Source organism: Ascaphus truei, chromosome 3, assembly GCF_040206685.1.
Source record: "Ascaphus truei isolate aAscTru1 chromosome 3, aAscTru1.hap1, whole genome shotgun sequence".
Lineage (NCBI taxonomy): Eukaryota > Metazoa > Chordata > Amphibia > Anura > Ascaphidae > Ascaphus > Ascaphus truei.
Genome location: NC_134485.1, coordinates 4,316,692 through 4,343,988, shown reverse-complemented (window position 1 = coordinate 4,343,988; position 27,297 = coordinate 4,316,692). Strand labels below are relative to the sequence as shown.

Sequence of the window (27,297 nt, the reverse complement as noted above, 5' to 3'; positions counted from 1 at the left end):
CGTGTGTGCCTGCCTCTGCCTGCCTCCGCGTGTGTGCCTGCCTCTATGCGTGTGTGTGCCTGTGCGCCAGAGCCCGGCCGCCACTGCGCCTGCTCACCAGAGCCCAGCCCGGCAGTGGTTTTTGCGCATGCGTGCGCGCCTATTAGTACCATGATTTCACTCATGTTACGGTTTTTCGTTACGACGCAAGGATTTTTCCCCATGACACCCTGTAGGTGACAGCAAAGAAGTTTCAAATGGCCTTTAATCTTATTTTTAGGTGACATGCCAAAATGTCACCTTTAAAACAGGTCAAATTAATCGCAATAATTAGTACAGGTTAATTTGCATCACAGAAACAGGAGTCAGAGGAGGTTATTTATTAAACTGCGATAGTGCAAATTGGGGGCGCCTCCTAACTGCAATGGGAGTCTCCACGCGATACCGCCCCGATCGGTACCACTGCAGCTGAATAAACAGCTCCCCATGTGCGAGTTGGCTGAAGGATAAAATGCTTTATGACTCGAGTATAGCTCTGTGCGTCTCCATGCATCACGGTCACTATCGAAATGATCAGTGTCTGTTTCACTGGCATGGAGAAGTATCTTCACACCATATTAAATAAGGTACCAAGAGTTTAGTTATTTCTAATTAAGCTCATGGGAGTACCTGGAGAAAAATACAAAACCTGCTATGCAAAGAATTATATTTCCATACCCCAAAAATAAGATACCATGGCAGGGTGTTTATCCGCCCAGCACACACTTTGGGAACAAAGACACAGCTCAGTTTGTAAGAAATATATTTTATTTTTCCGACACCACAGCCCTGGCAAGTGGTTTTGTACCAAATTTAATGGAGATTACACAGAACGTTTAACGCTGGGTAAGAGGGACAGGAAGAAGAGCGTGAAAAAAGTAACCATCACAAAATGGAAAAAATAAACATCTCCCAGAACGGTTTCCACTCCCACATTATGAATAACTCGGTATTCCCGAGAGCAGGAACAACCCGAGCTGCCTGTATGTAACAGCATGAAGTCTGGCCTCGAGGAAAGCGGGAAAAAGCACTCCCAAAAAATACCAGTCTCAGCTTTATTCTCTATCCAAAAAAACGTACATTTTGCAGCAAAATGTGACATTAAAAAAGCCTGCACAGAATGAGAATTGAATGGAGCAAAAGAAAAGAAAAAAAAAACGATTTGCTCCTCATAGTCTGATTTATTTTCATTTTTTTTGTTAAGATTTTAGATTTTTTTAAAGAAAGGAGATTCCCCTAACTGGACTTTATAGTTCCTTGTTGTGCTTTTTCAATAATACTCTTTCTGTATGAGGTCATAGTTTGGTTTACTATACACTGGAGTTAAAGGGGAAAAAAAAAAAAAAAGTAACAAGTTCTTAAAATGGATTATCCACCTAAAGTAAACAGCACTGAATCAATCTCCTCTTACACACACAGACCCGAGCAGGGGCGGGCAGCGCCCTTCCAAGGGCCACCAACAGGTCAGGTTTCAGGATATCCCGCTTCAGCACAGGTGGGCTCAGTGTCCCAGTCGAAGACAGAGTCACGGATTGAGCCACTTGTGCTGAAGATGGGATATACTGAAAACCCGACCTGTTGTGGCCCCTGAGGACTGGCGTTGCCCATCTCTGGACTAGTCTCTGCTAAAATCCCTTTTACAATATAGTACAGTACACAAAAAAAGTAACCAATTGTCCTGAAGAAGCCAATCCAAACGACGTAAACATACAGGATGGTGCAACTAATGACAAATGGCATCTCAAAATACAGCTAGATTTTTTTGTTTTTTTTCCCCCTCCAAAGCAGGTGCCATAATGGGGAACCCAAGTCCACAAAAATATTTTTTTTTAAAAATAAATCTTAAAAAAACAAAAACCACCTGTTGAATAAATGAAAGCAATGCTCAGATAATTTCATACATTCTTGAGTTTCCTCCAAATTGACATTTGGGTCCTTTTTCCACCTATTGCATGGCCAAATGGGACTCCTTATACTTTTAGATTTCTCAGGAGACAAGTGTCATTTCTACAAGTTAATATGTCCGTTCGTAGCAGCTTAAAACATCATGTTCCCTGGATTACCAGGCCCTTGGCCGAATCCACTCATCCCAACATCAGTAGGCATACCTCTAGGACGCATCTGTGGGGGAATCATGAGATTCTGTTGAGGTCCCATCATCCCCTGCATTGACATCAGCATATTAGGAGATCCCACAGGTCCAGGGTGGCTATAAAGTCCTGCGGGCATCCTTTCCTTTCCTGGCATCATACCCACCCCTCCTGGGTTTCCCATCATTGTTAGTTGGCCAGGCATTCCTGATTGTGCTGGTGATATCATGCGGTGGTGAGGTCCAATCATACCTTGCTGCATAAAACCCGGCGGCCTCATAGGATTATGGCCTGGCATGTTTGGAGCTCCACCTAAGCTCATATCTGTAACCATTGGGCCTGGCCCTCCCATACCAGGCATAGAAAGACCCATTCTTGGGTTTGGCTCTCCCATCATGCCTGGCAAGTGTGAAAATCCAGGTCCCTGTTGCAGTTTTCTGCCTGGAACTTCCCCACGAGGGAAATATTGCAGTGTTTGACTGGGTTTTTCTGATGGAATAATCCTTGACAGGTCAAACTCAGGGATTCCAGAAGCCCCTGGTCTAATGACCTCATGCAGGTCTGGGTCAGTGAAAACAGAAGGCATGCTATTTCCCATGATGTGAAAGGAATCCGGCCCTGTAGGACACCCTGACTTACAAAGTGCTGGGTCTGCGGAGTTTGGGGGAAGATTGCCAGGGCGGCCCAAAGGTCCCTCTCCAGGAAAGCTCATGCCAGACTGAAAACTTCCTTGTCCCATGTTGGGGCCGTTATGTGGAAAGGGAACTTGTTGTGGAGGTGACTGAACTGGAGGAAAACCTTGGCCAAAAACCAAGCGTCCCTGAGGTACCATGGGAGGGTCTTGGGACCCGTGTGCCATCATAGCATTGTGTGGCATCATCCCTGGTCCCACAGGACCTCCATGAGGTGGTAAGTTAGGTGCCATGGCATTTGGAGACGGCATTTGCCCACCATGGGAAAGAGGCTGTGTCATACCCATTGGACTTAGCGTTGGCATGGAAACCCCGCCATGTGGACCTGGCATCCTAGGATTCTGGGAGTTCATGCTCATGCCTAGAAAACAAACAGTGGATTATTGGTAAAAAAACTTTCAATGATCAGAGAAGAAAAATAAAAAAACATACACATACACACTTATTTTTCCAAGCGAGCTTGAAGTGCAAACCCCAAAAGGTTTGATAAATGTAATCGGTTTATCACCAAGAATACAACACAAGCACTCTCACCGATCAATGTCGGACAAATATCACGTAATTAGAGACTAATACATTAACCCAATACCCAACAGATCATCATTTATCTCCGCAATGTATTCAGATACGTAGATCTTAACCTCTCCCAATTACTTTCAAGGAGATCACTGCAGCACTGACCGTAGACTGTATGGCTATTACCAACTATTTTACTATTAAAAAGGGTCTTAAGTGAAAAGCAGCATTAAAAAAAATATATAAAGAATTGGGAATTGCACAATTGTCACTCCTGTCTATTCCTCCCTCAAACAACTATTCAAATGTCATTCTTCTGCATCAACAGAGAGACTCACGTGGGTCATACAAGGGAATGGTAGCGGGCTTTCCCCTAAAGAACAGTGACTAAGAGCCCAATTATTACAGGAACAAATGCAGTGAAATAGTCTGCCGACTAAGAGTATTCTCCAAGAGTCAGCGCACCTTGTGAGGCGAAGGGGGAGCGGGAGGAAATATTACAAGCAGTGCAAATGTGACATGACGAGAGAATTTCTTGCCCGGGTGATTGCACCTTTACGTGCAGAAGGTGAAGTAGAAATGACATACAAGCAGTGCAAATGTTTGACATGGCACAAGAGAATCCCCTACCTGGCATATTATTCATAGATGGTAGGTTGGGCGAGCGGGCCGGAGGGGAATCATCATCTGAACTAGCCACCGTTTTGATGGCATCATGGTACAGAGGCGTGGAGCTGGGCATGGCAAACTTTGACATCCTAGACATCATAATGGAGAGAGGGTTTTGGGAAAGAGTGGGCTCAGGCGGCATTGTGTAGCTAGTGTTGGAGGGAAGACTTCCAGGGTGATTTATCGAAGCAGACTGGCTGACTGGTGGAGGTGGGCCTCCTAAGAGAGAATAAAAATAAAAATATTTATCAAACAAAGGAAAAAACTCAGGCCATTACAAGAGAATTGTAGAAGTTACAATGGCAAGCTGCTGTTCACTAAAACGGCAAACTTCCAAAAGAGAAAGAGGAGACGTGCGATACAAACGAGACGTCACACGGAGCCAAGTACATTACCAAAAGAAGTGGGAAGCAATTACAAAAGTGAATCAGAATCCCCTCTTGGGGTACATCAGCAGATTGAAAACCCACTTCTATCTCATTCTGTACACACTATAACCATCGTCGCTCTTTTCCTGTTCTTAACAGCTTGTGTAACGTCCGAAATAGTGAGGAAGAGAAAGGGTCGTCTTTCCCCGGAGTTTCTCTGCTACCATATCTCTAATTAAATAATGGATTTATTACTAGGGAAAAGGTTACAAATATTCAGCATTATACTAGTTATACAGCTGTGGTAATGCTTTGAAATTGCTTCAGTTCCCACCACTGCATTTTCCAGTTGGAAGCAATTCCAGCTAGATTTATCCAGTTCCTCGAACATGGTTTTGGTATGTTATTTCCAGTATATTCGTTTCTATTCACAGAGCCCGAGAATCTCCAAGCAGAGAGTACATATTTTACATTACAGAAACTAAACGCATAGTGGGAGGCATACTACAAAACTTCTCTATAAAGACGGCAAAAAGGTGCCCCACTTCACCACACACCCACCCAAGATTCACCCCTCCCCACCCACCCAAGATTCACCCCTCCCCACCCACCATTCAAACCCAAGATTCACCCCCCTCCCCCACCCACCCACGATTCACCCCCCCACAAAACAATTATTAGGGCTTCACATCCCGGGCAACGCCAGGTCTCTAAGCTAGTTGCATATATTTGACATAACCAAAGCTGGCAAAAAAAGTGACATACAGCACGACTAAAATGTGGTTCCACCATCGTCCTTCGGAGATAAACCGCATTAAATTTAAGCTCCGGGGACCCCCTACTTCTTGATACACTGACCTACAAAGGTACCCCCAGTACCATCCCTGGCTGGGTAAACCATGTGATGGTTTAAATCTCCCGTGGCACAGGAGACAATAGGAAGCCGCTACGTTATCTGTGCCATGGTAGATGAAAGTTCACTGTGGTGTACCATAGTATTTCCTTGAATACCACTAGTGATACGCCTAGAAAATAGAAAGTGTGGTGACTTGTTTTAGACATTTACATTGTATTTCTTTACAAGTTGAAGGACATCTGCTCCATCTATTTGAGACTTAATCTTTGCATGCTGCGTTCCTGCACTCGTTCCTCTGAACGCCTCTGGAGGAAATCTCACACACTCGCAGACTTCCTTCACTACAAAATTATGTTACCTTGTTTCAACTCTGTCCTCTCAGGCTAAACAAACCTACTTTTCTTCACTAATCAACACAAACAAGTCTAACCCACGCTCTTCTCTGTCTGACTACTCAAACCACCCTCAGCTGCCACTTCTTCCTCCATTTCACCTTAGGACTTTGCTGACTATTTTAAGGAACAGGTGGAATCCACACGTCAGAACATCCCCTCTGTTTCTTCCTCCCATTCTACACCGCTTCCCAACTCTCCTCCTGCCTTCCTTTACTCTTTTTCCAGTCTCAGAGGAGGATGTGTGGTTGCTGATCTCTTCCTCTACTACCTGCCCTCTTGACCCCATTCCCTCCCATCTCCTAAAACCTCTTGATCCTACTATAATCCCTACACTCACATTTTTAACTCCTCCCTCTGCTCTGGAACCTTTCCCTCCTTCAAAAACATGCAACAGTCATACCATTACTCAAAAACAGCAAGCTTGACCCTACCTGTCTTTTTAACTATCAACCTGTCTCCCTCCTGCCTTTTGCCTCTAAACTCCTTGAACATCTTGTATTCTCTCGCTTGCTCAACTTTCAACACCTATTCTCTCCTAGACCTTCTACAATCTGGCTTCCGCACTGCTCACTCCACTGAAACAGCCCTCACTAAAATAATGACCTCCATGCTGCCAAAGACAGAGGACATTACACTCTGCTCATATTACTTGACCTCTCTGCAGCATTTGACACCGTGGACCACCCTCTTCTCCTTCACATTCTCCATACTCTTGGTTTTTGTAACAAAGCTCTATCCTGGATCTCGTTTTACCTCTCCCATCGTACTTTTAGTGTCTCTTCTGCCAACACCTCCATCGATCTCTCTGTGGGGGTACCCAAGGGCTCTGCCCTGGGACATCTTCTCTTGGTACACATTTTCTCTAGGTACCCTAATCACATCTCTTGGGCTTAAATATCGCCTCTATGCCGACACACATTTACTTTTCAACCCCTTACCTTATACTTGCTGTACAGACCAAAATTTCTGAATGTCTCCCTGGAATATCATCCTGGATGGCCCTCCGCCAATTTAAACTTAACATGACAAAACCAGAGCTCTGGAATGCCCTTTCCCTCAATACCAGACTAGCACCCTCTCTATCCACCTTTAAGACCCACTTGCTTAAAGAAGCATGAATAGCACTGTGGCGAATACTATACACACACGATACATAAAGCTTGGCCCCTGCAGACACTTACCAGAATGCCCTCCTGTCTTCCTACCTACCAATTAGACTGTAAGCTCTTCGGAGCAGGGACTCCTGTTCCTTAATGTTACTTTTATGTCTGAAGCACTTATTCCCATGATCTGTTATTTGTATTTTTTGTTACTTATGATTGTCACGCGTATTACTGCTGAGAAGCGCTATGTACATTAATAGCGCTATATAAATAAAGACATATATATATATACACATCTTTGTAAAAACAGACATGCAATGTAGCAAACCCTACCACTTCAACCAACCAGCAAAGAATGATAGTGAACCAAGCAAACAGCTCCACTGTTTGTGCTATATTCACCAACAACACGGACTGTATAACAAATGTCAACTATCTACCAGAAGAAAGATAATTTACACACCCAGACCTGGTGCTTTACACACCCAGACCTGGTGCTTTACACACCCACACCTGGTGCTTTACACACCCACACCTGGTGCTTTACACACCCAGACCTGGTGCTTTACACACCCAGACCTGGTGCTTTACACACCCAGACCTGGTGCTTTACACACCCACACCTGGTGCTTTACACACCCAGACCTGGTGCTTTACACACCCACACCTGGTGCTTTACACACCCAGACCTGGCCAGTCTCTAAATCACTTTGCTTGGAGGCATGTAACAGGGGAGTGCGTTGATCACGTGGCAAAATATATAAAACTAGCTGATATACCCGGCGTTGCCCAGGTAGTAGGGGGGGTGGGGGGGAGTATGGGGGGAGAGGGGGGTGGTGGTGTGGGGGGAGAGGGGGGAGGTGTGGGGGGAGAGGTGTGCCACGTTGAAGATGTGCGGATTTCTGCAGTAAGCTGATTCCGCAGGGGTTAGGGGGGGGGGGGGGAGTTCGGCGTGGCCTAAGTGTGAGCGGCCTCTTTCTGAGGTCCCGCGGTGATGGCGGCGTGGGTAAGTGTGGGCGGCCGGAGTGTTGTGAGGGGGTGTGGGGGTGAGTGGGCTGTGAGGTCCCGCGGCGTCGGCGCCCGGACTGGTGACAGGGGGGTGGTTGTGAGCGGGCTCTTTCGGAGGTCCCGTGGCGGCGTGGGGTAAGTGCGAGCGGCCGGAGTGTTGAGAGGGGGGGTGGGGGTGAGTGAGCTGTTTGTGAGGTCTCGCGGCAATGGTGGGATAAGTGCGGGCGGCCGGAGTGGTCGCCCAGGGGACAGTCTGCCGCGGCCGCCACTGCCCTGCTCCCCCCGCTGGCATGTACCGCAGCGCGCGGCAAGTCCGGCCGCCCCATGGGGACAGACAGCTGCGCCCGTCACTGGCCTAACCCTCCCCCCATACCCCCAATCTCGTGGTGCCTGTGGAGCAGTGCGGCACCACAACACACGGGGTGTGTGCGAGGCGGCGGTTCGGGGTGAGGGGGGGGGTGGCTGCTTTCTGCGGAGAGGCTGGAAAGTGTTGCTGGATTGTTCTGAGTGTGGGAGATGGGTAGGCGTGGTCAGCAAACCACGCAGGCCAATGAGAGGTGTGCGGGGGCGGGGCAGGGCCATGGACCAATCTGATTGGCCAGAGACTGAGTGACAGACCGACGGACCAATCAGATTGGCCATAAGCACAGTTAAAATACAATGTTTTTAATTATATATAGATAAAAAATACAAATAATAATGTAGCCAGTGATAAAAGTTACTTCTATCTAAAAATGATGTGTTGGTCTCACGCTCAGATTTCTAGGGAAAATGGCACACTAGAGATCCAGCCCTCCCTGACGGGAGCACTGTAATGGACCCCCTGAAGTATGTGTCTTTAAATCCACTTTCAATCCAATGTTTTCTCCAAGGAACGCTCACAATGGTGTATATCAAAGCGAGGTGTGTATTGCACAGAAATAGGTATGAATGTGTCACTCACATAGTGACATATGTAACGTTCATTGGAGAGGGCTGTGTATCTCTGGTACTCTGCCGATCTGCCTGCTACCTCCTCTGCATCCGCATATGTCACTTCCTGTGATGGCTCTAGGGCGGAAGTAGCCTCTCCGGTCACTCGGCTGAAGTGGATTCAACGCGTTTCGCTAGGCTTCGTCAGGAATCAGAGGAGGTAGCAGCCAGAGTGGCAGAATACCAGAGATCAACAGTCCTCCCCAATGAACTTGACATATGTTAAAATGTGAGTGAAACAGTCATATCTATTTCTGTGCAAAACACATGTCGCATTGATATACACCATTGTGAGTGCTCTGTCTCTTGGAGAAAACATTGAAGTATGGGCCTTTAAATCCACTTTCAATCTAGAGGGTCCATGACTGCTCCCATCAGGGAGGTGGATCTCCGATATGCTATTTTCCGTAGAAGAAATCTGTGAGACCAACATTATTTTTACATAGAAGTAACTTTTATTACTGGCTACATTATTTGTATTTTTTATTAGACTTATTTTACTACGTGATCAACAAGTGCTGCCCTTACCTGGAAGACGACATACTACTTTGGGACAGAGGACGCTCCATCTCAAGGGTTTAGAGCGGCCATTTTATCTTCCCCTGACTTATTATCACGGTTATTGTTTTTCACGTTTCTTTGGTGAAGGTTATATTCCCATTATTACATTTGAGGTATTCATGTTTAAGTAATTGCACTGTACCGTGTACATTATTTGTTTGGGTAATACCACTTGTTTTATGTATTTGGTGCACTATACAGTTTTATAGCACCCGGCAGCTATAGAAGCGCCAGTTACATTCTCCTTTCATTTAACAGGGGAATCTGATGCTAAAGGCAAAATTGCTATACGAAATTAAAGATTTTCTATTGTCTCAACTTTGGCAAAAGGGCAAAAAATTGCCACGCGATGCCAAAAGTGTGCTGGAGGCAATCATCTGAGATAAAGGCACATGGGGGGCTCGGGTTACCTTTTTGTGGGGCAAAATATAGACCGAAAAAGTAGTCATAACGAACGGGATAAAAACGAAAAGAAAAAAAACCCTATCCAGGGTAACATTTGGAAGAATAGAATTATAAAACGTCATTATTTAAATGGGCTGCATTTTAAAATCAGCAGGTGATTTGGGGATTGGTCCAGTAACACAGAAATAGAAGCACAGAACAGAAGAACTAAATCAGTATTCCCAATCAAGTTGTGTACCAAGGACTGTCATTTAGTACAGTGGTAATTACTACCTGGTTCTGTTTCAGGCACTTCCCAGTACCCAGAAACACTGCAGCCGTCTTACACCCAACCCCTCTCTACTAAAGCGGCTGAAGGGACCATCTCATGCTCTTTGCACAGAATCCTCCAGGTCTAGAATGTCATGTTTGAGATGCTCAAAATTGGTATTACAGGTGCTTGTCTTACTAGAACCGCGGCTTTAGTTTGGCTCTCGCAATAGCTCAAACGTAAAAAAGCAATGCACTGATCAGAAGAGGTGGCCGGTAGGAATGGATTTAAATGGAAGCATAATGTAACCATATTGTGACCACGGGTGTATTTGTTCAGAAAACCAGGTTTGCTCGTCTATTAAATGTATACCTGAACATAATAATATGCACTAGAAAATGATGGAATTGTAATGGATGTGCAAAAAAACCATTTACATTGTGAAAAACAGTAACTAAATGAATACTGTGCAACAGTAGAGATGTGCCAGCAGTGCCAAACACACGGCACAAGGTCAAATTGTTACCACATCTGTGTTAGGTGGAACTAACCTGATTCCATATTCCCCATCATGGCTGGTGAGGTGATGCCAAGTGGTGGCTTGTGCTGGTTTGGGGGTATTCCGGGACTTTGCATGGGAGGCTTGGGAGAGGATGTCCATCCTGGAGAAGGTACAGGTAGGGACGGAGACTTCAGGTGGACAGGGGAAGCAGCAGCAGACCCCAAGACCGGTGGGGACTTAATGGAAGCAGCAGCTGCAGCTGTTGGTCCTGTCAACATCCCGGCTAACTGAGATGGCGTTTGAGGAGATTTAAGATTACCAGATGGGGAGCCCAGCATTGGAGACTGAACCTGGCGCATGGTTGGAGATTTAAGAGGGTTCACACCAGGAGAGTTCACTTGACTGCCCGAAACAGACACATTATCCAGAGGCTTACGTCCCAGGCTGCGTTGAACAGGGGGTGCAACACTGAGGTTGCCTGGGTTATTGTTTGGGTTGAGAGGTAGAGGTGGCATGTGGCTGAGTCTGCTATTAGTCCTTTGATCAAGCCCCATATGTTCTCTGGGATTCCTTAACACTCCTCCCGGACCCTGGGGCATACTGAGAAAAGGCCTGGAGCTCATGATATATTCCTGCTGGGAGTGCTCAAATGGCGCAGAGTGCATTTTTTGCTGGTTAGAGAGCATCTCAGAGCTGCCTGGTCTCATTTTAATCATTTCCTCAGGGCCCATAACCACTTCTCTCATTTTCTGAGACATTAACTGCTGGTTAGAATTCATATTTACACTTAGGTTCATATCAACCTTCATGTTCATGTTTCCGGGGCCCAATCCAAACTCTACCTCTCGACCTGGGCCCATATTGGGGGGCATTCCCTTATGGAATTCTATCCGTGAGGGGCTCAGGGCTGCATCTCCAGGCATGCGAGGGAAGAGACCACTTCCTGGCTCCATATTCCTTTGAGGCACCATACCCCTGTTCATTTCCATGACAGGTCTAATCCCCTCCATGCCCATGCCTGGAGGCATACCAAGTTGCTTTTCTGAAACATGCTGATGAAATAGCTCTTCCTGCAAACTCTGGGGGTTAGGGAACCTCTCACCTCGCCCCGGGCCGCTGAATATGCCTTGCCCAGTGGGGAAGTTGCGTCCATCTGGAATTTTTGGCACCTCATCGGGCCAATTAACACCTGGAAGCCCTCCTCTGGATGTGGGATTGGGAACATTAGGTCCCTCCATGTCAGGGTTCATCATGTTAACAAATCCAGGCAGACGCTGCATTTGGCTTCCAGGCATATTCGGATGAGGGGGCATACCTTTGGATGTCATAGGATGCGGCATGCCCATTCCATCAGAAAAAGGCTCAGGACCCCCGGGACCCCAATTTTCCCCAGGATTCATCTGGTACGGAGGTGGAGGACCTCTGACCATGCCCCGAGGTCCATGCTGGTGTACCATCATATCCTGCAGAGATCGCTGCTGCACTACCGCCTGCTCCTGTTTGCGTCTCTTTTCCTCATAAAACTCTTGCTGTAACTTCAGCCACGCCACCTGCTCTGGAGTCATATGGTCAAGGTGGTCCTGGCCAGGCTGAGGATTCATTGGTGGAGGTACCATATCCTCTGGTGAAAAAGGCATGTCCCTGTGTCCCTGGGGTCCAAATGGAATTCCTCCATCTGGATGAGGTCCTGGGCCTTTACCTACATTTTGTGACTGAGCCATCATAGCCTGTATTGGCCCTTCAAGTTTTTTCTGGGGATTGTCCAGCATTCCAGAGTTCTGTTGAGGTCCCCCACTTTGGCCTGTAAGGTCTTTTAGGGCAAACTCTTTCTCATCAGGGAAAAGCATACGCTGAATATCTCTAAGGGTTTGCAAAGACCGTTCTCGATGCTCCAATTGTTCTTGAGAAAGCCCATCAGGATTGTCGCCTAAAATCGTTTGATCCACACCAGATACCTGCTGGGCGGAGCTTTTAGATTCTGTCTTGGTATCCACCGAAGGGGGAACGTTCCCTTGGGGTAAAGGACTGGCAACTTGATTGTTAGGGGTAGAACTCTGCCTACATCCTTCGGTTTGTAGCACGTTCGGATTGGCAGGGCTGCTGGTTGACATTTTACTCTCCACCCCCCCTGTATCTTGTCCAAGAGAACAATGGGAACCTGTAGACTTTGGAGGCAGCGTTGGACCAGGCTGATTTGATTGCACTTTGGCAGCTTGTGAATGGTTCTGCTCCTGCGGCGTATGTGGTTGCGGATTTGTTTTAGATTCATTCCTAATGTTGGTAGATATTTGAGTGTTCTGCAAAGAAATATTAGTAATGTTAGCAGCAGATCTATATCAAGTTAACCATGGGCAAACCTAAAATCCCCCACTAGTGACAGGAGCGAGAACAATAGGACATAACAAAGCCAAGGAAAGCGAATCCAATGCTTCTTACAATAAAAACCCAAACAAAAACGGATGTGACAATGTACAGGTCTGGCGCCCTGAAAGGGCTGTCAGAACACAATTGTCCGGCATTTGCAGGGACTCTGTTGGCTGCCGGGTCCCAGCTCTCACCAGCGGCAGCCCAGCCTTCACCAAAAAAACAAAAAAAAGCCACTGGTTGGGGCCAGGCCCGACTCCCTCCGCATCTCCCTCCAGGCCCAACTCCCTCGAAATCTGTGTGGGTGTGGGAAATGTCCACATGTGAAAATGGAGTACTGCCATATAGTTTTACTAGGTTTTTGGGAGAATTCAAAGGTCAATTGGGGTAAACAATTTAAATAAAAAATTGTGATCAACAGCAAGAGAATGTTATTTTGGGGTCTCCATCATCATCACCCAAGCATCTCGTTAACGCCATATTGTAATGCACTTACATAAGACTACTATTAATATACAATACTCATAACTATACCAGATAAACTAAAGGGAAGCATCCTACCATAGGAGTTGAAGTGCGTTCAGCTTTGCTGTTTGAGGTGCTCTGGATGTGGAAGAGAACAATGGATTCCGCCTGCCCCTTTATCACAGCTTCTGCAGCTCTGTGGGGTAAAACAGTTACAGATCAAGCACTGAAAGATGGGAGTCACTCCCTCAGCAGGCAACTAACAAACTGCAAAGGGTGCCATTCATGCCAAATAAAAATGAACGCTAGCCGGTTTAAACAAATACCATATACTAGTAACCCTATTTACAAACCACTATGTGAGGGGACCACACAGCGCAAACTGTTCTGGGAAAAGTTACTTACTTATTAGCCATCTCCGTAGAAAAGACATAGACCACTTTTGATGGCGTCTTTCTTCCAGGTGCAGAGTCCAGCATTGCCTGCCCATGTGACGGAGTGGAAGACCTGGGGACGGAGGTATTGGAAGGGGTCATGGTGTGTGGGCCATGTTGGGGCTCCAGGGGCATCACCAAATCTGTAGTGTTACAGTCTACACAAACAAGGGGAAAAGGAGCGTATATACAAGTTCAATAGGACTCCAGCTTATTACTGTAAGGTTAAACAAGCACAGGCGGACATGTGATAAACTGGCACCACACTGCACTGACTTTATGGTTATTAAACTGAAACTTCCTTATCTGCAAAGATTGGTGCAGGGTAGACCAACTGCAGTCCTCAAGGGCCACCAACAGGTCAGGTTTTAAGGATATTCCTGCTTCAGCACAGGTGACGCAATATCAAAGACAGCAACTTGTGCTGAAGCAGGAAAATCCTTAAAACCTGACCTGTTGGTGGCCCTTGAGGACTGGAGTTGGCCGCCCCTGGTGCAGAGCAGCACGTGTTGGCATTAACTCATGCAAGAGAATAACTGTGCAGTGTTCTTTCAGCCACTGCATTGAGCAAAGGCCGCAGCTTACAGAGTCTCTGAAGGCGAGAGCTGTACCAAGCTACAGACCCAGGGGAATGAATGTGCAGAGGGGACATTCAGTACACCACGCTCTCCTAACTTTATCCTAAATGACTCCGCTAAATAGGGGTGCACACATGTTAACTTATGAGGGAAGGAAACCGGAAATATGAATCCAACTTGCAAAGCTACCTAAAGTAAATAGAGAAACGGAGAACTATCACTTTAACCTTTAGTGTCGCCTTGTACATCCGGTATCAGGAGCTTCTGTTCTAGCGGCAGCAAGGCCGCCCGCTGCAATGGAATGAAGTGGGGCCCGTCACTTCAGTTTCTAGCATCCAGCCACGTCATGTGATCACTCCAAGCGCGATCATGTGACACGGAAGGGCCAGGGCCCACCCGTGGCACTATAAAAGGTGCCTTTTTAATTGTCTAACTGGGGTCATTACAAAAACTCAAATTACCTTTAAAAGCAACGGTCACAATATTTGCATCTTGTGAAACATCTGTGTGTTCTGCATGTCGCACTAACCATGGCTTCAGAATTACTTACCACACACAACAGAGCCAAGAGGACTGAAATAGTCTCATCATCAAGACATGGGATACCGACGGTAAATGCTCCAATGCATTTATTTACTATTGAAATATTAATTAAGTAATATTTCCCCAAGAACAGGGCATTACTGGCCAATAATGCCCTGGCTGGAAGAGTTGAAGGCCCGAAGCAACCCAGCCACAGCATTATTGGCCAGTAATGCCCTGTTCTGAGGGGATTATTACTATTATAGGCTAAATGTAGGATTATTTATTTTTTTATTAAAAAGGACGGACACTTTTGTAGTCATTGACACACACACACACACACACACACGCACACACACGCACACAGAGACACACAGAGACACACGCACACAGAGACACACGCACACAGAGACACACGCACACAGAGACACACGCACACAGAGACACACGCACACAGAGACACACGCACACAGAGACAGACACACACACAGACAGACACACACACAGACAGACACACACACACAGACAGACACACACAGACGACTCTGCCACCTCTACAACTATAAAACACACACCAGCAGCCCCGTCCCTACACCCACTGCAGCCCCTCTGTAAACCCACACTGCAGACACCAACAAAACACGCTGCACCGCTCCTCCACCCACAAAACACACCCCAATAAAACAGACTCTGCTGCCTCCTCCAGACACACAGACACACAGACACCTTTCCCCTCACTCCTGTGCGGAGCTCTCTAGAGGCAGGCTGGGGGGAGGAGTCAGAGCCTGGCTGCAGGCCGGCTGGGGGGAGGAGTCAGAGCCTGGCTGCAGGCAGGCTGGGGGGAGGAGTCAGAGCCTGGCTGCAGGCAGGCTGGGGGGAGGAGTCAGTGCCTGGCTGCAGGCAGGCTGGGGGGAGGAGTCAGAGCCTGGCTGCAGGCAGGCTGGGGGGAGGAGTCAGAGCCTGGCTGCAGGCAGGCTGGGGGGAGGAGTCAGAGCCTGGCTGCAGGCAGGCTGGGGGGAGGAGTCAGAGCCTGGCTGCAGGCAGGCTGGGGGGAGGAGTCAGAGCCTGGCTGCAGGCAGGCTGGGGGGAGGAGTCAGAGCCTGGCTGCAGGCAGGCTGGGGGGAGGAGTCAGAGCCTGGCTGCAGGCAGGCTGGGGGGAGGAGTCAGAGCCTGGCTGCAGGCAGGCTGGGGGGAGGAGTCAGAGCCTGGCTGCAGGCAGGCTGGGGGGAGGAGTCAGAGCCTGGCTGCAGGCAGGCTGGGGGGAGGAGTCAGTGCCTGGCTGCAGGCAGGCTGGGGGGAGGAGTCAGAGCCTGGCTGCAGGCAGGCTGGGGGGAGGAGTCAGAGCCTGGCTGCAGGCAGGCTGGGGGGAGCAGTCAGAGCCTGGCTGCAGGCAGGCTGGGGGGAGGAGTCAGAGCCTGGCTGCAGGCAGGCTGGGGGGAGGAGTCAGAGCCTGGCTGCAGGCAGGCTGGGGGGAGGAGTCAGAGCCTGGCTGCAGGCAGGCTGGGGGGGGAGGAGTCAGAGCCTGGCTGCAGGCAGGCTGGGGGGGGGGGAGGAGTCAGTGCCTGGCTGCAGGCAGGCTGGGGGGGGGAGGAGTCAGTGCCTGGCTGCAGGCAGGCTGGGGGGAGGAGTCAGTGCCTGGCTGCAGGCAGGCTGGGGGGAGGAGTCAGTGCCTGGCTGCAGGCAGGCTGGGGAGAGGAGTCAGTGCCTGGCTGCAGGCAGGCTGGGGGGAGGAGTCAGTGCCTGGCTGCAGGCAGGCTGGGGGGGAGGAGTCAGTGCCTGGCTGCAGGCAGGCTGGGGGGGAGGAGTCAGTGCCTGGCTGCAGGCAGGCTGGGGGGAGGAGTCAGTGCCTGGCTGCAGGCAGGCTGGGGGGAGGAGTCAGTGCCTGGCTGCAGGCAGGGTGGGGGGAGGAGTCAGTGCCTGGCTGCAGGCAGGCTGGGGGGAGGAGTCAGTGCCTGGCTGCAGGCAGGCTGGGGGGAGGAGTCAGTGCCTGGCTGCAGGCAGGCTGGGGGGAGGAGTCAGTGCCTGGCTGCAGGCAGGCTGGGGGGAGGAGTCAGTGCCTGGCTGCAGGCAGGGTGGGGGAGGAGTCAGTGCCTGGCTGCAGGCAGGCTGGGGGGAGGAGTCAGTGCCTGGCTGCAGGCAGGCTGGGGGGAGGAGTCAGTGCCTGGCTGCAGGCAGGGTGGGGGAGGAGTCAGTGCCTGGCTGCAGGCAGGCTGGGGGGAGGAGTCAGTGCCTGGCTGCAGGCAGGCTGGGGGGAGGAGTCAGTGCCTGGCTGCAGGCAGGCTGGGGGGAGGAGTCAGTGCCTGGCTGCAGGCAGGCTGGGGGGAGGAGTCAGTGCCTGGCTGCAGGCAGGCTGGGGGGAGGAGGAGTCAGAGCCTGGCTGCAGGCAGGCAGGGTGGATAATGCCCGGAATTTACCAGCTTTAGCCTATAATATCAGATAAGTACCATACAAGTCGGACTACAATTGTATCTACATGTAAGCCTTTTTGTAGAACAAGTGGTAACATCCAAAGGCTATTTGAAGTCTAAAATTATAACAAACAAAAAGTTGAATGAATATTCTAGTAGGTGATATACAAAGGTTACAGCAATGTCTGAACAGCAAGAGAAAAAGAAAATGCCATACCCAAAAGTAATGTCAAACAGGAAAGCAAACGCCTAAAAATATATACAATAGCAGTGTAGATAATTTATATTTAATCATTAAGGAGCAACACTACCAAGGTGTCTAATACGAAAAGAAAACGTTCATTTTCAGCAGAGACTATAGTCCAGTCCTGTACTATTTAAGGGTCCTATCCCGAATACATGTTCCATAAAATCAGTGAGGCATATTAAGTATGCTGCAGCTTAACATTGTTTGGACTATATTTCAGCTCAAATAAGTGCAAGTTGTCAAAATGCAACATGGTATTCAGTCCAACAACAATAAATATTCTAATAAATGGTTTTAGACTGACTTTGGAGTTAGAAAGACATAATACATATGAAGAAAAAGAAAAATGTCTGGACATACAATGATTTAAGGTGAGAGGATAACGTGATTAATTGGAGGGGAGAGAGAAAGAGAGAAAGGGAGAAAGGGAGAAAGAGAGAAACGTGCGGAATTGGAGCGGGAGGGAGGATAACGTGCGGAATTGGAGCGGGAGGGAGAGGATAACGTGCGGAATTGGAGCGGGAGGGAGGATAACGTGCAGAACTGGAGCGGGAGAGAGGATAATGTGCGGAATTGGAGCGGGAGAGGGGATAACGTGCGGAATTGGAGCGGGAGGGAGAGGATAACGTGCGGAATTGGAGCGGGAGGGAGGATAACGTGCAGAACTGGAGCGGGAGAGAGGATAATGTGCGGAATTGGAGCGGGAGAGGGGATAACGTGCGGAATTGGAGCGGGAGGGAGAGGATAACGTGCGGAATTGGAGCGGGAGAGGATAACGTGCGGAATTGGAGCGGGAGAGGGGATAACGTGCGGAATTGGAGCGGGAGAGGGGATAACGTGCGGAATTGGAGCGGAAGGGAGAGGATAACGTGCGGAATTGGAGCGGAAGGGAGAGGATAACGTGCGGAATTGGAGCGGGAGAGAGGATAACGTGCGGAATTAGAGCGGGAGGGAAAGGATAACGTGCGGAATTGGAGCGGGAGGGAGGATAACGTGCGGAATTGGAGCGGGAGGGAGAGGATAACGTGCGGAATTGGAGCGGGAGGGAGGATAACGTGCGGAATTGGAGCTGGAGAGAGGATAACGTGCGGAATTGGAGCGGGAGAGGGGATAACGTGCGGAATTGGAGCGGGAGAGGATAACGTGCGGAATTGGAGCGGGAGAGGATAACGTGCGGAATTGGAGCGGGAGAGAGGATAACGTGCAGAATTGGAGCGGGAGAGAGGATAACGTGCAGAATTGGAGCGGGAGGGAGGATAACGTGCGGAATTGGAGCGGGAGGGAGGATAACGTGCGGAATTGGAGCGGGAGGGAGAGGATAACGTGCGGAATTAGAGCGGGAGGGAGAGGATAACGTGCGGAATTGGAGCGGGAGGGAAAGGATAACGTGCGGAATTGGAGCGGGAGAGAGGATAACGTGCGGAATTGGAGCGGGAGAGAGGATAACGTGCGGAATTGGAGCGGGAGAGAGGATAACGTGCGGAATTGGAGCGGGAGAGAGGATAACGTGCGGAATTGGAGCGGGAGAGGATAACGTGCGGAATTGGAGCGGGAGAGAGAGGATAACGTGCGGAATTGGAGCGGGAGAGAGGATAACGTGCGGAATTGGAGCGGGAGAGAGGATAACGTGCGGAATTGGAGAGGGAGGAGAGGATAACGTGCAGAATTGGAGCGGGAGAGAGGATAACGTGCGGAATTGGAGCGTGAGGGAGGATAACGTGCGGAATTGGAGCGGGAGGGAGGGGATAACGTGCGGAATTGGAGCGGGAGGGAGGATAACGTGCGGAATTGGAGCGGGAGGGAGGATAACGTGCGGAATTGGAGCGGGAGGGAGGATAACGTGCGGAATTGGAGCGGGAGGGAGGATAACGTGCGGAAATGGAGCGGGAGAGAGGATAACGTGCGGAATTGGAGCGGGAGAGAGGATAACGTGCGGAATTGGAGCGGGAGGAGAGGATAACGTGCAGAATTGGAGCGGGAGAGGATAACGTGCGGAATTGGAGCGGGAGAGAGGATAACGTGCGGAATTGGAGCGGGAGGAGAGGATAACGTGCAGAATTGGAGCGGGAGAGGATAACGTGCGGAATTGGAGCGGGAGGGAGGGGATAACGTGCTGAATTGGAGCGGGAGGGAGGATAACGTGCGGAATTGGAGCGGGAGAGGGGATAACGTGCGGAATTGGAGCGGGAGAGGGTATAACGTGCGGAATTGGAGCGGGAGAGAGGATAACGTGCGGAATTGGAGCGGGAGAGTGGATAACGTGCGGAATTGGAGCGGTAGAGAGGAAAACGTGCGGAATTGGAGCGGGAGGGAGGATAACGTGCGGAATTGGAGCGGGAGAGAGGATAACGTGCGGAATTGGAGCGGGAGGGAGGATAACGTGCGGAATTGGAGCGGGAGGGAGGATAACGTGCGGAATTGGAGCGGGAGGGAGGATAACGTGCGGAATTGGAGCGGGAGGGAGGATAACGTGCGGAATTGGAGCGGGAGGGAGGATAACGTGCGGAATTGGAGCGGGAGGGAGGATAACGTGCGGAATTGGAGCGGGAGGGAGGATAACGTGCGGAATTGGAGCGGGAGGGAGGATAACGTGCGGAATTGGAGCGGGAGGGAGGATAACGTGCGGAATTGGAGCGGGAGGGAGGATAACGTGCGGAATTGGAGCGGGAGGGAGGATAACGTGCGGAATTGGAGCGGGAGAGGGGATAACGTGCGGAATTGGAGCGGGAGGGAGGATAACGTGCGGAATTGGAGCGGGAGGGAGGATAACGTGCGGAATTGGAGCGGGAGAGGGGATAACGTGCGGAATTGGAGCGGGAGGGAGGATAACGTGCGGAATTGGAGCGGGAGGGAGGATAACGTGCGGAATTGGGTCGGGAGGGAGGATAACGTGCGGAATTGGAGCGGGAGGGAGGATAACGTGCGGAATTGGAGCGGGGGGGAGGATAACGTGCGGAATTGGAGCGGGAGGGAGGATAACGTGCGGAATTGGAGCGGGAGAGGGGATAACGTGCGGAATTGGAGCGGGAGAGGGGATAACGTGCGTAATTGGAGCGGGAGGGAGGATAACGTGCGTAATTGGAGCGGGAGGGAGGATAACGTGCGGAATTGGGTCGGGAGGGAGGATAACGTGCGGAATTGGAGCGGGAGGGAGGATAACGTGCGGAATTGGAGCGGGTGAAGATGCAGATTACAATGACGTGTCCAACATTACCTTTCATTTCAGAGTCTGTAGTGGGAGTTCCTGTGTCTCTCTGGTCAAAAGATTCAGCAGAAATACTTCTTTCCCTTTTGCCTTTCCCTTTGGCTCCATTCCCAGCCCCATTCTTAAGTCCCATGCTGCCCCCAGACGCTTGCAGTGGTTTGGGGGTGTGGTTACCACTCTTTGGGTCACAGGGTGATGCTTGCGACTGGTTTGTTGAGCTTCCCTGTTTCCCCTGACTGGAGAACTTGGAGTCCAGCTGCGGGTTACCAGACGGGGACATCACGGAAGGTGTGTGTACCATAACCTCCGGCTTAGATTTTGGGCTGCTGTAGAAAGACAGGAGCAAATAAATACAGGAGCCGGATGTGTTAGGTTTGTTGTGCACGGCTATGTATTTGCACAACCAAGGTATTTAGCAATACAGAAAGGTAGGCTCTAGGGCAGCTGTGGCGAGGTCCAGTCCCCAGGGGCTACCAACCGCTCAGGTTTCCAGAATATCCCTGCTTCAGTGCGGGAGGCTCAGTCAACTGAGCCACTGATTGAACCACCTGTGATGAAGAGGGATATCCTGTGGCCCTTGAGTACTGGATTTTGCCACCCCTGCCCTAGACGCAATGTACAGGAGCTATTTAGCAGTGATGGCACTAATGTACATTAAAACCAACTGCAGGTCCATATGGATACAGAATTAAAGCTGCAAGGACAATGGTTTGCTCCTCTGACAAGTGCTTACACCGTACTTATTGTACATCTTTGACAATAAATAAATGCTTCCTTATCAATAGATGGCACTCAGGAAGAAAGCAATTGGAGGGAGGTGTGGGGGGGGGGGGGGGGGAGGAGTGCACTCACTTGTCTCCTGCACACATGCCTCGGGTGCCCACCCACCATAAGGGCGCCATCAATATCAACGTAACATCTGCTTCAGCGGAAGAAAACCCGCGGCACTCCAGCACGGTTTCACAAGTGAGAAACCCCTGGCCTGTGTCAGGTAGCGCAGTGATGTCAGTAACACGTGTATTTACACGCACGTCAGGTGGTATCTGAGCAGCGCCGGTGTTGTATAACATTATCCTGGTTTCTCTTCCGCTGAAGGAGATTTCCCTGTGATACTCAGAAGATAAGGCCAGAGAGTAACATGGGGGCCCCCCGCTACCCGGGCTTAGGTGTGCACTGTTCAGACAGCCAAAAGCGGGCGACTATTCCGCCCCACAATAGGAAGATGCAGGTTTGGAAAAAGATCTTAGAAACGCAACACAACACCGCTGGGTGCTCCACACGCTTACATGCCACCCACTGCTGGGTGCTCCGCACGCTTACATGCCACCCACCGCTGGGTGCTCCGCACGCTTACATGCCACCCACCGCTGGGTGCTCCGCACGCTTACATGCCACCCACTGCTGGGTGCTCCGCACGCTTACATGCCACCCACCGCTGGGTGCTCCTCACGCTTACATGCCACCCACCGCTGGGTGCTCCGCACGCTTACATGCCACCCACCGCTGGGTGCTCCGCACGCTTACATGCCACCCACCGCTGGGTGCTCCGCACGCTTACATGCCACCCACCACTGGGTGCTCCGCACGCTTACATGCCACCCACCGCTGGGTGCTCCGCACGCTTACATGCCACCCACCGCTGGGTGCTCCGCACGCTTACATGCCACCCACCGCTGGGTGCTCCGCACGCTTACATGCCACCCACCCCCGGGTGCTCCGCACGCTTACATGCCACCCACCCCCGGGTGCTTCGCACGCTTACATGCCACCCATCCCCGGGTGCTCCGCACGCTTACATGCCACCCGCCCCGATCATGGGAGAAATCACTTTTATCTGATGCCGCCGTCAATGTGAGCAATGATTACAAATAGGTTGCCAACGTAAGCACGTACCCGTTCTGTATCTGAATGCATTACATGCAGTCCCGTGATAAACCAATGTCCTTTAATGTGGTTAAGTAACTTATCAGAATCCATTGCAAAAAAGATAGCCAATGTTTCCTAATCACCCAAATATATATCATGCGCTGAAACTGCCCTGCACAAGTGTGCCGTGCTGGGCTGCGACTCACAGCTACAATTAACCCACTCCCCACACTTGTAATATATTTTAACCACAGAAGCTTGTCTGTGTCACAAGGAACAAAGTCACACACTTGCCAATGTCAACAGAAGGCTGGGTCTCATTAGCACGGCGTAGCTCAGATGTTAAAGCAGCAACACCGTTCCCCCTTTCCCCTTATCTGTACATGTAAAGCGCGTGACAATGTATACGTCTACATTCTTACCCAAGCTGCGATCGTTTGGTGCTCCTGTTATAAATCTGCAAAATCCTGATTGTGTGACTAATATAATGGCCGCCTTACAGTTTCAATCAATCTTTCAGTCAGTGTAACTCAGCAGCTACAATGTATTCTTATATTACCAAGGTAACATTATCTATTGTAAGTTTGCAGCTGAAACTGCAGGGAACATTGGCAACAAATGATCAAACAGGAAAGTGTTGTACAGGTGGAGCTTGTTATCCAACGTTTCACTTTACCACAAATGGCATATCCAACGCTTTACAATGCAACCCTACGGGCCGTTATCCGACGCCTGAATGCGCTATCCAACACCCACCGCCACAGATTAACATGGGACTCACTTTACAGCGGTTTCACTATCCAACGCTACTTCCAGAACGGGTCGCGTGGATAACCGAGGACTGCCAGTAAAAATCTGGCACTGCTGTGAAAGCGTGCTAAAGCCCGCTATAGAAATCAAAGAATGCATTAAAACTCATTACAAGTGGCTGTAAGAGTTGTTATACACACACACACACACACACACACACACACACACAAAGATTTCACATGTTTTGTTGCTTTAACCTCAGGTTGGATCACCATCAGCTTGTTATGTGCAACATACTGCAACAAACGGTCAGCATTGGACCGGTTTGATCACATGAGATCCTACTACAGCGGCTTCTGTCAATAAAGAGGTCTGTTTCTATGTACACAGAGAGGAGACGCAGCAAGTTCTGCTCAGAGCAAACAAACACGGCGCCATAAAATAACCGCAGCTCTGCTAGGTATCAGGTAAGCACAGTACCCGCTACTCCCAGCTACAGAAATAACCGGAGCACTGCTAGGTATCAGGTAAGCAAAGTACCCGCTACTCCCAGCTACAGAAATAACCGGAGCACTGCTAGGTATCAGGTAAGCAGAGTACCCGCTACACCCAACTACAGAAATAACCGGAGCACTGCTAGGAATCAGGTAAGCAAAGTACCCGCTACTCCCAGCTACAGAAATAACCGCAGCACTGCTAGGTATCAGGTAAGCAGAGTACCCGCTACTCCCAGCTACAGAAATAACCGGAGCACTGCTAGGTATCAGGTAAGCAAAGTACCCGCTACACCCAGCTACAGAAATAACCGCAGCACTGCTAGGTATCAGGTAAGCAAAGTACCCGCTTCTCCCAGCTACAGAAAATAACCGGAGCACTGCTAGGTATCAGGTAAGCAAAGTACCCGCTACTCCCAGCTACAGGAAATAACCGGAGCACTGCTAGGCATCAGGTAAGCAAAGTACCCGCTACTCCCAGCTACAGGAAATAACCGGAGCACTGCTAGGTATCAGGTAAGCGAAGTACCCGCTACTCCCAGCTACAGAAATAACCGGAGCACTGCTAGGTATCAGGTAAGCAAAGTACCCGCTACTCCCAGCTACAGAAATAACCAGAGCACTGCTAGGCATCAGGTAAGCAAAGTACCCGCTACTCCCAGCTACAGAAATAACCGCAGCACTGCTAGGTATCAGGTAAGCAAAGTACCCGCTACTCCCAGCTACAGGAAATAACCGGAGCACTGCTAGGTATCAGGTAAGCAAAGTACCCGCTACTCCCAGCTACAGGAAATAACCGGAGCACTGCTAGGTATCAGGTAAGCAGAGTACCCGCTACTCCCAGCTACAGGAAATAACCGGAGCACTGCTAGGTATCAGGTAAGCAGAGTACCCGCTACTCCCAGCTACAGAAATAACCGGAGCACTGCTAGGTATCAGGTAAGCAAAGTACCCGCTACTCCCAGCTACAGAAATAACCGGAGCACTGCTAGGTATCAGGTAAGCAAAGTACCCGCTACTCCCAGCTACAGAAATAACCAGAGCACTGCTAGGCATCAGGTAAGCAAAGTACCCGCTACTCCCAGCTACAGAAATAACCGCAGCACTGCTAGGTATCAGGTAAGCAAAGTACCCGCTACTCCCAGCTACAGGAAATAACCGGAGCACTGCTAGGTATCAGGTAAGCAAAGTACCCGCTACTCCCAGCAACAGGAAATAACCGGAGCACTGCTAGGTATCAGGTAAGCAGAGTACCCGCTACTCCCAGCTACAGGAAATAACCGGAGCACTGCTAGGTATCAGGTAAGCAGAGTACCCGCTACTCCCAGCTACAGAAATAACCGGAGCACTGCTAGGTATCAGGTAAGCAAAGTACCCGCTACTCCCAGCTACAGAAATAACCGCAGCACTGCTAGGTATCAGGTAAGCAAAGTACCCGCTACATCCAGCTACAGAAATAACCGGAGCACTGCTAGGTATCAGGTAAGCAGAGTATCCGCTACTCCCAGCTACAGGAAATAACCGGAGCACTGCTAGGTATCAGGTAAGCAGAGTACCCGCTACTCCCAGCTACAGAAATAACCGGAGCACTGCTAGGTATCAGGTAAGCAAAGTACCCGCTACTCCCAGCTACAGAAAATAACCGGAGCACTGCTAGGTATCAGGTAAGCAAAGTACCCGCTACTCCCAGCTACAGAAATAACCGGAGCACTGCTAGGTATCAGGTAAGCAAAGTACCCGCTACTCCCAGCTACAGAAATAACCGCAGCACTGCTAGGTATCAGGTAAGCAAAGTACCCGCTACATCCAGCTACAGAAATAACCGGAGCACTGCTAGGTATCAGGTAAGCAAAGTACCCGCTACAGGAAATAACCGGAGCACTGCTAGGTATCAGGTAAGCAGAGTACCCGCTACTCCCAGCTACAGAAATAACCGGAGCACTGCTAGGTATCAGGTAAGCAAAGTACCCGCTACTCCCAGCTACAGGAAATAACCGGAGCACTGCTAGGTATCAGGTAAGCAGAGTACCCGCTACTCCCAGCTACAGAAATAACCGGAGCACTGCTAGGTATCAGGTAAGCAGAGTATCCGCTACTCCCAGCTACAGGAAATAACCGGAGCACTGCTAGGTATCAGGTAAGCAAAGTACCCGCTACTCCCAGCTACAGGAAATAACCGGAGCACTGCTAGGTATCAGGTAAGCAGAGTACCCGCTACTCCCAGCTACAGAAATAACCGGAGCACTGCTAGGTATCAGGTAAGCAGAGTACCCGCTACTCCCAGCTACAGAAATAACCGGAGCACTGCTAGGTATCAGGTAAGCAGAGTACCCGCTACTCCCAGCTACAGAAATAACCGAAGCACTGCTAGGTATCAGGTAAGCAAAGTACCCGCTACTCCCAGCTACAGAAAATAACCGGAGCACTGCTAGGTATCAGGTAAGCAAAGTACCCGCTACTCCCAGCTACAGAAATAACCGCAGCACTGCTAGGTATCAGGTAAGCAAAGTACCCGCTACTCCCAGCTACAGGAAATAACCGGAGCACTGCTAGGTATCAGGTAAGCAGAGTACCCGCTACTCCCAGCTACAGAAATAACCGGAGCACTGCTAGGTATCAGGTAAGCAAAGTACCCGCTACTCCCAGCTACAGAAATAACCGCAGCACTGCTAGGTATCAGGTAAGCAAAGTACCCGCTACTCCAAGCTACAGAAATAACCGCAGCACTGCTAGGTATCAGGTAAGCAAAGTACCCGCTACATCCAGCTACAGAAATAACCGGAGCACTGCTAGGTATCAGGTAAGCAGAGTATCCGCTACTCCCAGCTACAGGAAATAACCGGAGCACTGCTAGGTATCAGGTAAGCAGAGTACCCGCTACTCCCAGCTACAGAAATAACCGGAGCACTGCTAGGTATCAGGTAAGCAAAGTACCCGCTACTCCCAGCTACAGAAATAACCGCAGCTCTGCTAGGTATCAGGTAAGCAAAGTACCCGCTACTCCCAGCTACAGGAAATAACCGGAGCACTGCTAGGTATCAGGTAAGCAAAGTATCCGCTACTCCCAGCTACAGGAAATAACCGCAGCACTGCTAGGCATCAGGTAAGCAAAGTACCCGCTACTCCCAGCTACAGAAATAACCGGAGCACTGCTAGGTATCAGGTAAGCAAAGTACCCGCTACTCCCAGCTACAGGAAATAACCGCAGCACTGCCAGGCATCAGGTAAGCAGAGTACCCGCTACTCCCAGCTACAGGAAATAACCGCAGCACTGCTAGGCATCAGGTAAGCAAAGTACCCGCTACTCCCAGCTACAGAAATAACCGCAGCACTGCTAGGTATCAGGTAAGCAAAGTACCCGCTACTCCCAGCTACAGGAAATAACCGCAGCACTGCTAGGCATCAGGTAAGCAAAGTACCCGCTACTCCCAGCTACAGAAATAACCGGAGCACTGCTAGGTATCAGGTAAGCAAAGTACCCGCTACTCCCAGCTACAGAAATAACCGGAGCACTGCTAGGCATCAGGTAAGCAAAGTACCCGCTACTCCCAGCTACAGA

General features: G+C 50.0%; 1 protein-coding gene across 10 annotated transcripts in view; it reads right to left on the bottom strand.

Moving 5' to 3' along the window:
* Positions 1-768: 768 nt before the first annotated feature.
* The window catches only part of BCL9 (BCL9 transcription coactivator), a 241,184-nt gene continuing 214,655 nt past the window's right edge, over positions 769-27,297 (bottom strand). For 9 of the 10 annotated variants that reach the window (XM_075593525.1, XM_075593530.1, XM_075593532.1 and 6 more), the window contains 6 exons: positions 20,638-20,954; positions 13,640-13,826; positions 13,331-13,430; positions 10,455-12,702; positions 3,947-4,204; positions 769-3,161 (listed from right to left, as the gene is read on the bottom strand). In XM_075593525.1, coding sequence (XP_075449640.1) covers positions 2,056-3,161; positions 3,947-4,204; positions 10,455-12,702; positions 13,331-13,430; positions 13,640-13,826; positions 20,638-20,954 — 4,216 coding nt within the window. In that variant the 3' untranslated portion in view covers positions 769-2,055. The remainder of the gene's footprint in view (positions 3,162-3,946; positions 4,205-10,454; positions 12,703-13,330; positions 13,431-13,639; positions 13,827-20,637; positions 20,955-27,297) is intronic. The other variant, XM_075593533.1, reaches the window with a different exon arrangement.